General features: G+C 37.6%; 1 protein-coding gene across 3 annotated transcripts in view; it reads left to right on the top strand.

Moving 5' to 3' along the window:
* BBS4 (Bardet-Biedl syndrome 4) overlaps positions 1–14,581 on the top strand; it is a 1,226,477-nt gene that overhangs the window by 1,034,120 nt on the left and 177,776 nt on the right. For 2 of the 3 annotated variants that reach the window (XM_044077733.1, XM_044077735.1), the window contains exons 14-15: positions 3,490–3,571; positions 6,230–6,292. In XM_044077733.1, the coding sequence (XP_043933668.1) occupies positions 3,490–3,571; positions 6,230–6,292 (145 nt within the window). Of the gene's footprint in view, positions 1–3,489; positions 3,635–6,229; positions 6,293–14,581 lie in introns of all 3 variants that reach the window. The other variant, XM_044077734.1, reaches the window with a different exon arrangement.

Genomic DNA, 14,581 nt, shown 5'->3' with positions numbered 1-14,581 from the left:
CAGTTCTTTGTTTATACCCAAGCTGGCCATTGAAACAAACCTACGTCAAAAAAAAAGGCCTGCAGTCTTTCCCAAATTCTCCAACTGAACTGAGTATTTGCTAAAATGTATGGATGTTCATAGTTGGTTCAGGTTTTATATGGATACGAATAGATTTACACATATTTGTCTCACTTTCTACTAAATACATGGATCCCAAATTTTCTGAAGTAACTTTGTTCAGGTGGCTATCTGATTACATTAAATTTTGCAATGAAAAACATTGCTTGCTGTACCTGTAACACAGATTGCTAGAATAATGGTTTCCTCTTGAGCCTTTTTCAAAAAGTGCATTTGTGAAGCTGCTTCATGAAGGTCAATAAATCCTTTCACAGGGCACTATATACTGGATGTGATCTATAGGTCTTATTCATGTTTTGAAGCCACATTCTTCCAAAGTATGTTGCCATGATGACCACCCATAAGACTAGCCTTGAGAGTTTGTCTTACTGGGTGATGAAGATGGATCTCCTCATACTAAACATAAAAGTCATGTACCTCTCTGAACAGTAGATGTGGGTGAGTAGATCCATCCTCATCAACATATCCATCTTCCTTTCCCCTGTGTCATGACAGACATGATCTGGAGAATTTTTGGTGGTGTTGTTTTGTTTTTAATTTTGCATTTGAATGGCACACTTGAGATGTGGAGAATTAGCTAGTTCCAGAACAATATGGGTAACATGGAGTAACTAGAAGGTGGGAATGTTTTAGTTGGTAATCTACCTGAAAATACGCAGTTTTAGTCTTCATGGCTGATGAGGCTGGATCTTCTCATCCTGAACGGTTGCTGTAGTAAGAACATAACTTTCCTTTGGCTTCCATACACAAGCTAGAGGAGAAATTGCATGACCATCAGTAGCTCGCAGAAAAAAAAATGAACAGCTTAAGGTCAAACACTTTTCTCCATAGGAAATCATTGCTGGTGCAAGTTCTAATTGTGCACTGGCTATGATTCACTTTTTAGGGAAATTTCTCCCTTCTTTGATTTGGAGCAGTCATGGAGTTGGTATATAGGCAAAAAAGAAAAGAAAAGAAAAAAATTTTTTTTACCCTTATGGATTTCAGGCATTTTTTTATATTATTTGGGAACGTTGATTTTCAGGAAGTCAGTGTTTCATTGTAGAACCCATTCTTTTACATTATACCAGGAACCTGCTTATAGAAATTTCCATACAGTATGCATATTATATACATATATATATATATATATATATATATATATATATATATATATGGGTCTACTAAATTTTGAAGTTTCAAAACTCTGAATTTCTTATGTTTGAGACCATAAGATCAAAGTTGTGAAACTTCGAACAGTTTAAGTACAGATCGCAGTACAGCAAGGAATGGTATATTTGCTATTTTCCTCACTGTAGTGTGATCTCAGAGTTGGTATATTTAATCAGCAGGGGTTGTGAGGGGGGTATAAGGGTGGCTTGCCCCCCTGCAAAAAATGTAAAACTTTGAAATTTATAAGTAGATCCATGTATCTATATATATATATATATATATATATATATATACACACACACACACACACACATATATATATATATATATATATATATATATATATATATATATATATATATACACACACACATATATATATATATATATATATATATATATATACACACACACATACACGTGTATATCCCAGCATGCACATTCCACACCCCTTGCACAAACACACATCACATACACACAAACACCAGCAGTCCCAATACTAACACATTCACACTGCACAACACCTACCCTAACCCACACCTCAAATATCCCAATGCACTCAAACACACACAAACCCTCCCCAAAACCATAAAAAAGTAAATTTACCTAACGCTCTGTCCGTACCACAGGTTCGACATTCTGCATTCGCCATTTCAGGGTTCGCGGTTTCCGTCCAATCGACTTTACAGGCTCGAAATTCTAAAATTCGATATTTTAGCATTTTGAGTATGTAAAGTGTACCTATATATATGCTATGAGACTACTTATCATTCACTGGCATATGCTGTGCTTATGTTTCCACCATCCAGACAAAAACAGGATTTGTTTGTTTTTTGTTTTTTTTTCTTTTGCAAAGTTCAGTGGCCAGTTGGTTGTTTTTTTTCTGTATTTCGTTTTCTTGCTTTTGTTGTTTGGAAAAACAAGACAGTACTTTAACTTCAACCCAAATGTGATTTACTGTTGCAGTGACCCTTTAGCAGTTGTTCTTTGATATGAGTTCAATGCAACTGTAAAATGTCCTTCTTCCACCCCTTTTTTACTTAAGAAAAATTTCTAGCCTCCAATACTTACTTCTAAAGTCAAGGGAGTTTATTTGGCTATTTCTTATTATTGTGTTGGTAGGAATATTTAGTTAAAATACTTTGTAATGTTAGTTGTAATACATCACTGTTCTGTTATCACTAAGAAGACAGAATGATTGTTAAATTCAGTTATAACAAATTTCTTCCTACTTGATACTGAAACATTTTCCAGAGCTTTTATTCTTGTGTAACATCCAGCTGACTGTATTGTTTTCTTCATGGTTGTTTTTGTGCAGTTATGTTTTCACTGATGCAAAGGAGTTAAACCGGTGTGCATAGGAAGTGAAAAACGTAAACATTTTTAAGTTGTCTTCTAGTCTAAATATTATTTTTCACTGACATGTATATTGTGTAACTTATGATTCTTTATAATCATTACCACAAAGACTTTATTATTTTTTGTTTCAAATTAAAATTGTTATTACAGTAACATTATTACAGTGTGCATTACAATATTATCCTCCCTGTTTAGGGATATTTGAGAGTAGTTGTCTTTGCCAAGTTTCTCACTACCATGTCCTCAAATAACTGCTAAATTTTCTTACTTCACTAAGTAGTATCTTGCATAACTATATTCTTTTGCTAAGATACATTCCTTTGATTTTGCTGTGCAAGTATTCAGAGTTGAAGAGAACTGTATATTGTAAAACTGTTTTAAGTTATGCATTAGAGTTATCTATGTTGTATGTCTTTGATATACTAGGAGTATGTGAATACTGTATTTGTGTACACACACTTGTTTTTAATTATTCTGGCTATGATTGCATACACTTTAGTTTGACAAACCTAAGTCCATTTGTCTTCCACAACATTTCATTACTGTGGGGAATATTGGAATAAGGACCAAGAGTAAAGAACATGGGATATCTACAAAAGGCTCACACCAACCAATGTTTGTAACTAAGTGAAGATAGCACTGCTTTTACAGTTTCTGGTCGCAAGACAAATGAGGTGGATAAACCCAAATGTTGAGCGTTATTCTTATGGTAGCCTTTCCTCAAAGATCTCATGTTTTGTATACAAACAAAAAAATGCACTTTACATCTTTCTAGTCACATTATTATTTTATAAATGTGTGTAGTTGACTCTGTCCTTCAGTCAATCAACCCTCTCCTTTTTATTTTTTCACTCATAGGTCTAACCCACTGGTGAATTTGAATTATGCCATCCTGCTATATAACCAAGGTGATAAGAAGAGTGCACTTCGCCAGTACCAGGAAATGGAAAGAAAGGTCAACAAGGCAAAAGAGAGCAATATCAGCTTGGAATTTGACCCAGAGGTACTGAAGCAAGACTTTGTTTTAATTGTCTTTGTAATATTAATATACTTATAAAACTCAGTCCAAAAAGATGCGTGACTTTCCAATGAGCAATAAAATGAAAGTAGAAATTCAAACAAATAAATCCATGTAAGTTAGCAAATTGTTTATTCCAAACGAGTAAGCGCCAAAGGCTTCTTCAGACTCTTTACACAAACTAAAACTTTGAACATCACTTTTAAAACCAACAAAAGCTTGTGATAGGATCTCTATAATCACATGTTTCCTTCATTTAAAAATACAGTAACCCATTAAACTCAGTTCCATGAATGTTACCTTGTTCAGCTAAGAAAAATACTGGTATATTAAAAGTAAGAACTGAATAGTTCAAAATAAACATACATAAAAAACATACATAAAAAACATACATAAAAATGCATCGGTGCCCAAACATACATTATATTATATTAAACAATTGAGTATATCTCAGAGCCTTGTCATATTTACTTATCATCTCATGGTGCTTTAGGAAAATCTCGTACTGAACTTTCAGGCAGTATATATCAAAAAGCCATTTCAGACTTGGTTAGTATAACCCAAACAGCTTGTAATGCATATATTTACAAAGTGTGACTTTAGATATTTCCGTGTTTTACTGGAAGTTCATACTATCCAGAGTAGACTCAAAACAGTCAACAATTACAGGTGGTTAAAAACTTGTATCACATTAGTTAGGCTATTCTCAGATAAATCAAAAGTTAAAACAGTTTTTCAAAATTACTTATTTTCTGCAGACTCTGAACGCTTTTAAAAATCACAGCACAACAAAGTATTCCTTTGCCAGATGTGCCTGGTTAATTCTTGAATGAAAACAAAGAACGCTACTGCGCATTTACCATAGCGTCATAAAATAAACATTGTGTCTATTTAAAAAGCCGATTAGGCTTACAACAGGCATAAGTACATGACGAGCTTTTCAATAGCTGTCCATTAGTTCATGCCTTAGTCTCTTCAATCTCCGTTAATAAACAGGGACATTTGACATTTCAGGATGTGAACGTAACTTACAAAAATGTGGGTGGAAGAATGCTTCAACAATAAACGAAGCAACAAAACGCCTATATGGAAACAGAGCAATATCTTAATAATTAACTTGACTCTCGTACAGATCCACAATGGTGGAAATAAGCACACTGACTTAAGCAACCATTAATTGCACTTTATAATTGTTACATCCTTGATACCCAAATTTAAAATATAGACATTGTGAAATGTTAAAACTCTTATGTGGTGAAGCGGAAAATATAGGGAAGGAATACATGAGGGGGAAGGGGAAAATGGGAAGTATTTTGGCACATATATTCTGTTAATCCTAATGGCATCCTGAGGTGTCTTACATTAGTTTTATAAACAGTACTTTTCAATACTAAATATATGTGTGCAAAGATTCATTTCTTATGACAAATGTTGAAAGTATATGAAATGCCTACAATATGTCTGAGTATATAGATAGGTCATCTACACCATGGTCATAGATGTTGAGGAAAATGTACCTAACTAATGTGGAATTTAGAACAGTTAGTGGGAGATCTTTTTACTTAAGAAATCTTCCAATACTTTTCTAAAAATGGAGTTTATTTGGATTTCTTATTATTGTGTTGGTAGGAATATTTAGTTAAAATACTTTGTAATCTTATGATCCATCTTGTTCTTGTTATCACTAAGAAGGTAACATCCATGGAACTGTATTGTTTTCTTCATGGTTGTTTTTGTGCAGTTATGTTTTCACTGATGCAAAGGAAACATGTGATTATAGGAAGTGAAAACGTAAACATTTTTAAGTTGTCTTCTAGTCTAAATATTATTTTCACTGACATGTATATTGTGTAACTTATGATTCTTTATAATCATTACCACAAAGACTTTATTATTTTTGTTTCAAATTAAAATTGTTATTACAGTAACATTATTACAGTGTGCATTACAATATTTGTTTAGGATATTTGAGAGTAGTTGTCTTTGCCAAGTTTCTCACTACCATGTCCTCAAATAACTGCTAAATTTTCTTACTTCACTAAGTAGTATCTTGCATAACTATATTCTTTTGCTAAGATACATTCCTTTGATTTTGCTGTGCAAGTATTCAGAGTTGAAGAGAACTGTATATTGTAAAACTGTTTTAAGTTATGCATTAGAGTTATCTATGTTGTATGTCTTTGATATACTAGGAGTATGTGAATACTGTATTTGTGTACACACACTTGTTTTTAATTATTCTGGCTATGATTGCATACACTTTAGTTTGACAAACCTAAGTCCATTTGTCTTCGGCTCACACCAACCAATGTTAAGACAAATGAGGTGGATAAACCCAAATGTTAAGCGTTATTCTTATGGTAGCCTTTCCTCAAAGATCTCATGTTTTGTATACAAACAAAAAAATGCACTTTACATCTTTCTAGTCACATTATTATTTTATAAATGTGTGTAGTTGACTCTGTCCTTCAGTCAATCAACCCTCTCCTTTTTATTTTTTCACTCATAGGTCTAACCCACTGGTGAATTTGAATTATGCCATCCTGCTATATAACCAAGGTGATAAGAAGAGAGTACCAGGAAATGGAAAGAAAGGTCAACAAGGCAAAAGAGAGCAATATCAGCTTGGAATTTGACCCAGAGGTACTGAAGCAAGACTTTGTTTTAATTGTCTTTGTAATATTAATATACTTATGTTTATCTATTTACACTGTCTATTTATTTATTTTTTGTGCTTCACACATTCTTAGTCATCTTTTTCTTTTTAGTTTGTCTTACTTCATGTACCTTTTGCAGTGTAGTAATGAGAGATAAGTTTTTTTACGTACCCTTATCTACAGGAAGGCGCTGTTTGGCCAGAATAAAATCTGAGTGTGGAGTTCATAAAGTAAATGTAGTTATAAACAGTTAAGATAACAAGTTTAAAATGATTCTCAAGCAGTCCTTTTGCTTTTCTAGTGGCACAGGGTTTGCTGCAGTTTACCTGCAGATCTTCAATGGATCATTTCTACATGTTTTGCTATGGCTTGAGTTCTGCCATTGAACCAAGCGGAGTCCAGTCTTTCAGTGTGCCCTTTCCTAAGTTGGGTACTAAGTTTGTGCTGTAACAGGATACAGTTGTGTACAGAACAATTTATTATCACTGCCCCACACTACATTTCTTCTTCTGATCCACCACTGAATGTGCATTGGTACTAATAACGATTCCTGAGTAGGATCTTAATGTAGTTGAATAATCTTTTTTTTTCCTTTATGCATTTTATGGTATTTTATTATTTTCTTATACAATCAGAAATTAGCAATTTTATTTATTAAATGTTATGGCTTCTGTCATGATAAATTCTCCTTAGTCTAACATGCCAGATGTCCTATAAAAAGAAGAGTAACAGTAGAGAGCTTTTAGTGGAATTATATTTCCCCATAGTGACTGTGTCCATTCTGCCTCTGCCTAAAGTTGTAGGGATAAAAAGTATTTATGTGCAGACATGTTTTTCCAGACCTAATGAATTATCTGATGGTGTCAGTTTTCTTTCTATCCTCAACTAATGGGTTCAGATCCAATTCCTTGGATCCAACTTGGCCATTGGTAAACCAAGAACTCTCAAGCTTCTCCCTTATCCACAATGCACCAACCCCAATTACCTCAGCTCTCGTTTGCTGCTTTCAGCGTAAGACATTCAAATGGCAGATTTGTTTGCTTTTCAATTGAATTGTACAGGTTATAGGTCACATTAAAGGTGGGAAAAGTTTTGAAATTATTTATTGTGGTCTCATTTTTTTTATATCACAAAAACCTGGCATTTTAACTGGGGTGTGCACACTTTTTATATCCAGTGTATGTCGAATGTTTGTATGTGGAAAGAGACTTTTTTTAAGCAAGATACATTTTTAGTGAGTTATCACATATGGCATCGGCAAGCATACATTTATATAAATGAAAACAAACAATATTTATGTATTTTCAGTTGCAGTCATTATAGATTATGATCTTCTACATAGTCACTGTCAATCAAACATTACATAGCTTATTCAATTCCTGCCTTCCCTTAAACCTAATTCCTCTGTAAAACATTATTCTGCATATATTGTTCCCACAATTCCCATTTTTCTCTGTAATTTGCTCCTACCCTTTTTTAAAGATCCCACTCCAGTTCATGCATCTTTGTTACTATATTCACTACTTCTTGTACATTTGGTTTAGACTTTGATTTCCATTTTCTAGTAATTGCTTTTTGGCAGCCACCAGAATTAAACTCAGCAAGGCCTCACTTTGCCCAGGCAATTCTGATTTTGTATCGCAGCTCAAAAAACAATTTCCCTAATTACACCAATTTGTTCACCCAGTATTTCTGACAGTGTAGTCTGCAGGGAAGTTTTAACATTTGCCAGCTTATTATATTCCCAAAAATATGTTCCCAGTTACCTGTTTCTTCCCCATCACACCTACAGCATTTGCAACCTACCGAAACAAAAATTCTCTAGAGTCTGTCCAATCCCTTCCAAGAAAAGATCCTAAATCTTCTAGACTGTTTCATATTTGGGAGCCATAAATGTATCCTGCCATTGTTTCTTTGTGACTTGCTTATCCAACCACTCATACATGTAGTCTACTATTTAACCCTTTTAACAGCAGCTTCTGTTCTAGATTCTACTAAAAACTTTACCAGTGCTAGTCTTTCAGTTAGGATCCCACTATTGCTTTTCTCTTTGCCCATACTCTATCACTCTTTGATGGGGGTGGCAATCTCTAGCCTGCAGTCCAAATGAATTCATGGCCTTATCCCATTCTATAACCCTCTTACCAATTCTCTATACCCCTAATTGCAGTCATCCCTATTGACAGACTCTCCTTTCTCCATTCCCATGTTGGCTTAGTTCTTAGAATACTTTCTGCTACTTTAGGACTATAATATCCAGTATGGTTATTGTTATTCCACTTAAAGATCTGCTTCAAAAATCCCAGTCTCTCCTTGTGTCTTGAGCTTCCCTCGTTTTCATCACCATCCCTTTCCACCTTGACTTATAGGTTTCTGCATATTGTATGTATAGGAGCCTTAACTGTGTAGCTCTGAAATATCCCGTCAAATCAGGTAATCCAAAAACACCTTGTTCTATTGGAAGGATCATCTTATCTCACTTGACTCTTGCCATCTTTCACTCCCAGATACAGTCCTTCAACTCTTTATTAATTGTTATCCACAACTTCTCCTGTAGCTGATAAAAATATGCCTGACTTGTGTATAAAGCTAAATGGGCTAAAACATTCTTACTGCTTGTATCTTGCTGTCCATATCTATAAAACAGAGTTTCTAATTTCTCAGTTTTTGTATTATCTTTTGTTTAGTCTGTTCCTACATTTTTCTATCTACTATAACAGAATCCTTTTTAATCCATACTTCTAAGTTAATTTTATCATGTCACCATAAATATGGGTATTGCTGAACCAATTCATGTGTGGGTACATAGTTTACATTTATTGCCTTCATTTTATCTTCATTAATTTTGTATCCTGAAGAGACATGAAACTGTCTCAAAATGTTCCACAACACTGATTTTATCCAGTACAAAATAAAATCATCTGCAAATAAAGCCAACTTTTCTCGATTAGCATATCAGTTTGTATTCTTGAATTTCTGAGTTCCTTAATTTCTTTGCCAATGGTCTAAATATAACTCAAATAACAAAGGAAAGAAGACACTCCTGCCTCCTTCCTCTACTCAAACAGAACTTATGAGAGGAGCTCCCTACTTTAATTTTTACCTCCGATCTGTCTGAATCGAGACAAACCAGTAACAGTGGTATTTTTTTTTTAAATTCTGCTTTCCTCTGGATCATCATTTTTCTATTAATACTGACAAATGTTTTCCATCCCTTCACAAAAAAAGTGATCAATATCTATCAAGTTTAGCATCCCCTTTGACATTCTTTTAGCCATTATAGACTTACACACTTTATAATCATGGTTTAGAATCGAAATTGTCCAGTATGAAACTGATTCTGATGGGTCATTGACATCTTTAGCTATTAAAGTCACCAGAGCTGTCTTCCAAAATGTTGGTGCTTCTCTTCCTCCTTTTAAAATACTGTTAAACAAACCCTTACTGGAGAGTGTGGGGGGCATAGCCCCACACCTAGTTTGGTTTTATATTGTCCAGTTTGGTTTTATATTGTTCGGTAAAACCAAGCTAGGTGGGGGGGGGGATGTGTACCTCACACACCTCCCAGCTATATATACTAACTCCAGGATTGCACTACAGTGGGGAAAAGGAGATATACCTTTTACTTGCCTTACAGTACTCTACACATTGCCAGTACTAATTGTCAGTGAAATGCGTTTTAGGTGAAGTGAACTTAAGGTGATTTGGTCTCTCTGAAATGAATTTCAGTCTCATGAGTTTTAGGTGAAGTGAAGTAGACCCGTATATATATATATATATATATATATATATATATATATATATATATATATATATATATATATATATATATATATATATATATATATATATATGTGTGTGTGTGTATACACACACACACATATACATACACGGCCATGTCATTTCCTCATGAATTGGTGAAAGCTATTTTAGTAAACACTCCTAGTGAAAGTCTACCAGACTGAATCCTTGTTTTGTCCCCTTCCCCAGGAGAAGGGTGATGGACAAACAGTTGGATCCCCCCCAAATAAATCATGAGTTCAACCCATCAGACTTCCAGCAGACTGGTCATTCAGTGTAAAAGGATTCAATTATATATAGAAAAGCCACATACATATACTTGTGCATATATATGTATGCACACGTGTGCTTGGAAGATATGTTTAGGGACTGTGAGAGAACAGTAAAAAGAGGGCACATGAGAATGAAAACAGGGTCAGGAAAAACAAAGGAGTGATAATAGGAGGGAGAGAAAATAGATCAGTTCAAACTAGTTAATGCAGTTACTCATTTGAAACTTGATACTTGCAGGGACTCTGTGATGTTCTCCACAGAGGAAATAGTGAAGCTAAATTCATCCATTCCCCACCTCCTAGGAGTCCACTCTCTTTTTTTAACCTAATTCTCTTTAATCATCCTATTTGTCCTTAGGTCTTTACTTTTCCCTTTATTTCATTTTTGACACCATTTCAATTAACAGGGTTTTTAGAGACGAGGGATAAAATGAGATGATTTATAGAATTTCCAGTGTTTTATTTTTCCTTTCTTATTTCACTGGTGTGTTGTAATTGGTTATTGTTTGTCACAGATTTATGGTGTTGGATTTAAATTGTGGCCACTGTATGAAATATTTATTCTGATGAAGACCTTTATTGTATTTAGACAAAAGCACTTAATTGTTACCAGTAAATCTACTGAACATTCTATTTCTTCAGTTTGTTTGTTTTCTTGGCCCAGTGCTGCATCCACTTTCAGTATATTTGTTTTTCTGCCCAGTGTCCTCACAGGACTTATTCATCTCTTACTCTGATTTTCTAGCACTGAAGATGCAGATACTGGGAACAGTCATTTACCTACAGGTTTGACTAATTTATTGGTACATTTTTCACAATATCTGTTGTAGAATAACTATGGCGGTGAAAGCCAATTTTCAAAAACAGGTTAACAAGTACAGTTATCAGTTGAGACTATGGAAGCATGATAACTAAGTCTGATAAGGTAGGAGGTGGGTCCAATATACAAGTGTCTCATGTTCCTAATGATTCTCTGAATTGCGGACAATATATTTCTGCTGGGGATTATTCCCACACTTAAGTTATTATTTATAATTGCAGTGACATTTCCATTATTTCCACACACGTTTCCTTGTTTAACAAGGTTTTCAAGTTTATATCAACAAAGAGACTGAATATTGTTGATGTATTAATGGAGCTCAAAATTTCCATTAGGAAACCAAACGTTTTGGTGTTATTTACTGATGGTTACTCTTTAAACACTGATTTCCTATGAAGATGCAGTTTATTTAATCACTTCTGACCCCTCTGTACCTGTTTGAAATTCTTGATGAAGAAGATATTTGTAAATTATTAAAACAAAGAAAGTTCAAACATTTTTATAATCTTACTAATGATTAAATTAACTTCCTCACCCAAATTTGTTGTGATCCTTCCATCCATGAGGTGAAAGTGAATAAGGGTGGGGGTGGGTCTTATGAATTCAGTCATAAATTCTGCTAAAATGACTGAGATGCTATATAATGACAAATTATATTAGGTTGTTTCTAATAAATGAGTTAAATATAGCTTATAGAGCATTATGTTATGGTAAATGATTTGTTTCTAGATAGTTTTATTGATATGTCATGTTTTCAGTTTAAGTCTGTGTAACATCCTCTTATTCCTTATATTTCCAGTATTCCTAGGATCCACAAACACTCCTTAAATCTTCCAGTGTGGCCTATTATTTCAACAAGGGGTAATATAACTGAAGATCTGAAGTAGTTAACTTCATTTGGTCATCAACTTGTCGGTATCGGATCTGACCTGGATCTGTGCCGGCAGCTTTCCAAGCTAGAGATCCGAGCTCCAAGCTCCTTCCCCTTACCCATAATACCCTGCTACCTCCTTCCAATCCTCAGATCTCGTTTGCCGCGGCTTTGTCAAGCACGAGTTTTCGAGCTCCTAGCATTTCAAGCGATTTGTAAGTGATTTTGCCTAAAATCTCTCTTAGTTTTTAGTGTGTGTGTGGTTAGTTTAATTTTATAGTTTAAATCCCTGAGATTTACTCCCTTGTTCCCTCGTAGTTTAAATCCTAGAAGGCCCCTCCTTTCCCTAAGGTGTTTGTGTGGGTGTGTGTGTTTTTTTTTGTTTAAAAATCATGGCCGAGGCCCCAAAGGCCATCTTTTCTAAGTGGACTGAGTGTGGCCATAAGCTATCCCCAGCGGATGGCCACACTCAGTGCATCCTCTGCCTGGGGGTACCACATTTGACCTCGGACTGCCAGATTTGCGCAGCCTTTAACCCCCCGAGCCCTGAGGGATAGGAGGAATAAGCTGATTCTGGTGGGTCTCCTACCCATGGAGTCTGCTTCTTCCACCTCTCCCTCGGTGGCTACAGCAGTGGCTGAGGCTGCTCAGCCTGCTGTCCCCCCCTCCTCTGGCTGGGACTCAACCTCCCACTTCTTCCCAGGGAGAGAGGGACTCTAAAAAAGAGAAGAGAAAGAGGAGAGAGAGAGAGGGAGAAAGAGAGAGAGAAAGGGAGGCACAGAAGCCACAAGCGGCGGGCCGACTCAGCCCCCTTGGCCCCACCTGCCAAGCTGCTCTCCTCACCCCAGAAGGTCTCCGGGCCTTCCTCCCCTTGGCACCATTCTTCACGCTTCTCCCCGGAGCCGGAGGAGGAGGCCCGACCATCTTCAAGGTCGTTGCGGTGGCCCTCCTGGTCAGCTTCGGCGGCCTCTTCAAGGTCAACCCGTAGCCTCTTCGATGCTGATATGGACCGGATGATGCGTCGCTTTCTCTAAACCCAACTGCAGATGGGGAGTGCTGCTGCCCCCCCCTCTCCTGGGGGGAGTTCAGCCCCACTTTTTACCCCGATAGCTCCTTCTCCGATCCACTATCGGGTTTTAGATCCGAGGAGTCTTGGAGTCAGGGAGTCGGCACCGATGTTTATCGCTACCTCGACGCCGGCTATGCCCTCGAGTTTGTCGAATCCCTTTTCAGATCCGAGCTCTCTGGGCTGAGAGCCATGCGTCAGATCCGAGGGGGCCAGTGTGTCTTCGGCTCCGTTTCGGTCGGAGCACACTTCCCTCTCGGGTCCGAGCACTTCGGCTCCAACGCCAATCCCCACGCCGGATCCGAGGGTGTTAACCACGGAGCCCAGAGAGATTGGTTCACCCTCGGCTTTCGACATGGTGAAGAGGGTTCTCTCGAGAGGTTCAAGACCCCCTACTCTTTCTTCGGGATCCACCCCCACTCCTTTGCAGCTGGGCTTGTCTTCCGTCCCAGGGACAGCCTGCGTTGAAGCCACAGCCCATTCCACTGGCGGAATATGACCCTGTTGGTGAGCCCTCCTTGGACAGCCCCACTGAGGAGGTCCCTCAGAAATGTAAGTGTAAGAGGAGGCACTTGGACTCCCCTGAGTCCCTCACGGAGGACACCGATTTGGAGGAAGGGGAAGGTTCCTCCAGGTCACCCCCTAAAGACGTCTCCTTTGGAGACATTATAGAAATGCTTCGCCAAAAGGGGGGGTGGTCAGCCCAAAATCCTTCCTCGGACGAGTCGGTGTTCCTGGAGGTGTTCAACGCAGGCCCGTCTACCTCTTGGGTGTCCCCTCCAGCCGACCCCCTGGTTGACCTCATCACTACCAGGGTGTGGAAGGAACCGGATACTGTAGAGCCAATCCCTAGGAGGCCAGATAGGATTCTTAGTCCCGCTGTGGATAGGAGGGCTTGGAGTAAGGGTTCCCCGGTAGATGCCATGGTGGTGGCGGCAGCCACCAAGAAGGAACTTGCCCAGGATAGTTCCTCGGTCCATCCCCTTGATAATGAGTCTCGGATGATGGATCGTATCAGGAAGCAGATGTTTGCTTCAGCTACCTTTTCCATAAGGGCGCTGAATTATTTGGCCCATGTAATTAGACTTTAGCGGGATCTGGTGAAAGAATACACTGAGTCTCCCCCTGAGTCCATGTTGGCCAAGGACAAACGGACTTTCTCAGCTCACATGGCCACTCTGAAATCTGTTTCAAACATGTCTATGCGGCTACTTTCCCATGACATGGAAGGGGTCGCTAGAACAAGCGGGTCCGGCATCGCCTTAAGGCGTCACGCCTGGCTCCGGCTTTGTGACTTTTCGGAACCTTTCAAGGCATTCTTCGTGAATGCACCCTTCGACAGTTCTACCCTGTTCGGGAAGACCATCCGCGACACATTGGTTCAGAGCGAGAAAGATGGGAAAATGCTGTCTGCCGTCGGAATACGCTTCTCGGCTCCTCAAAGG

Source organism: Protopterus annectens, chromosome 7.part0, assembly GCF_019279795.1.
Source record: "Protopterus annectens isolate FY-2018-M chromosome 7.part0, PAN1.0, whole genome shotgun sequence".
Classification (NCBI taxonomy): Eukaryota; Metazoa; Chordata; order Ceratodontiformes; family Protopteridae; genus Protopterus; species Protopterus annectens.
This window is presented reverse-complemented; position numbering and strand designations above follow the sequence as displayed.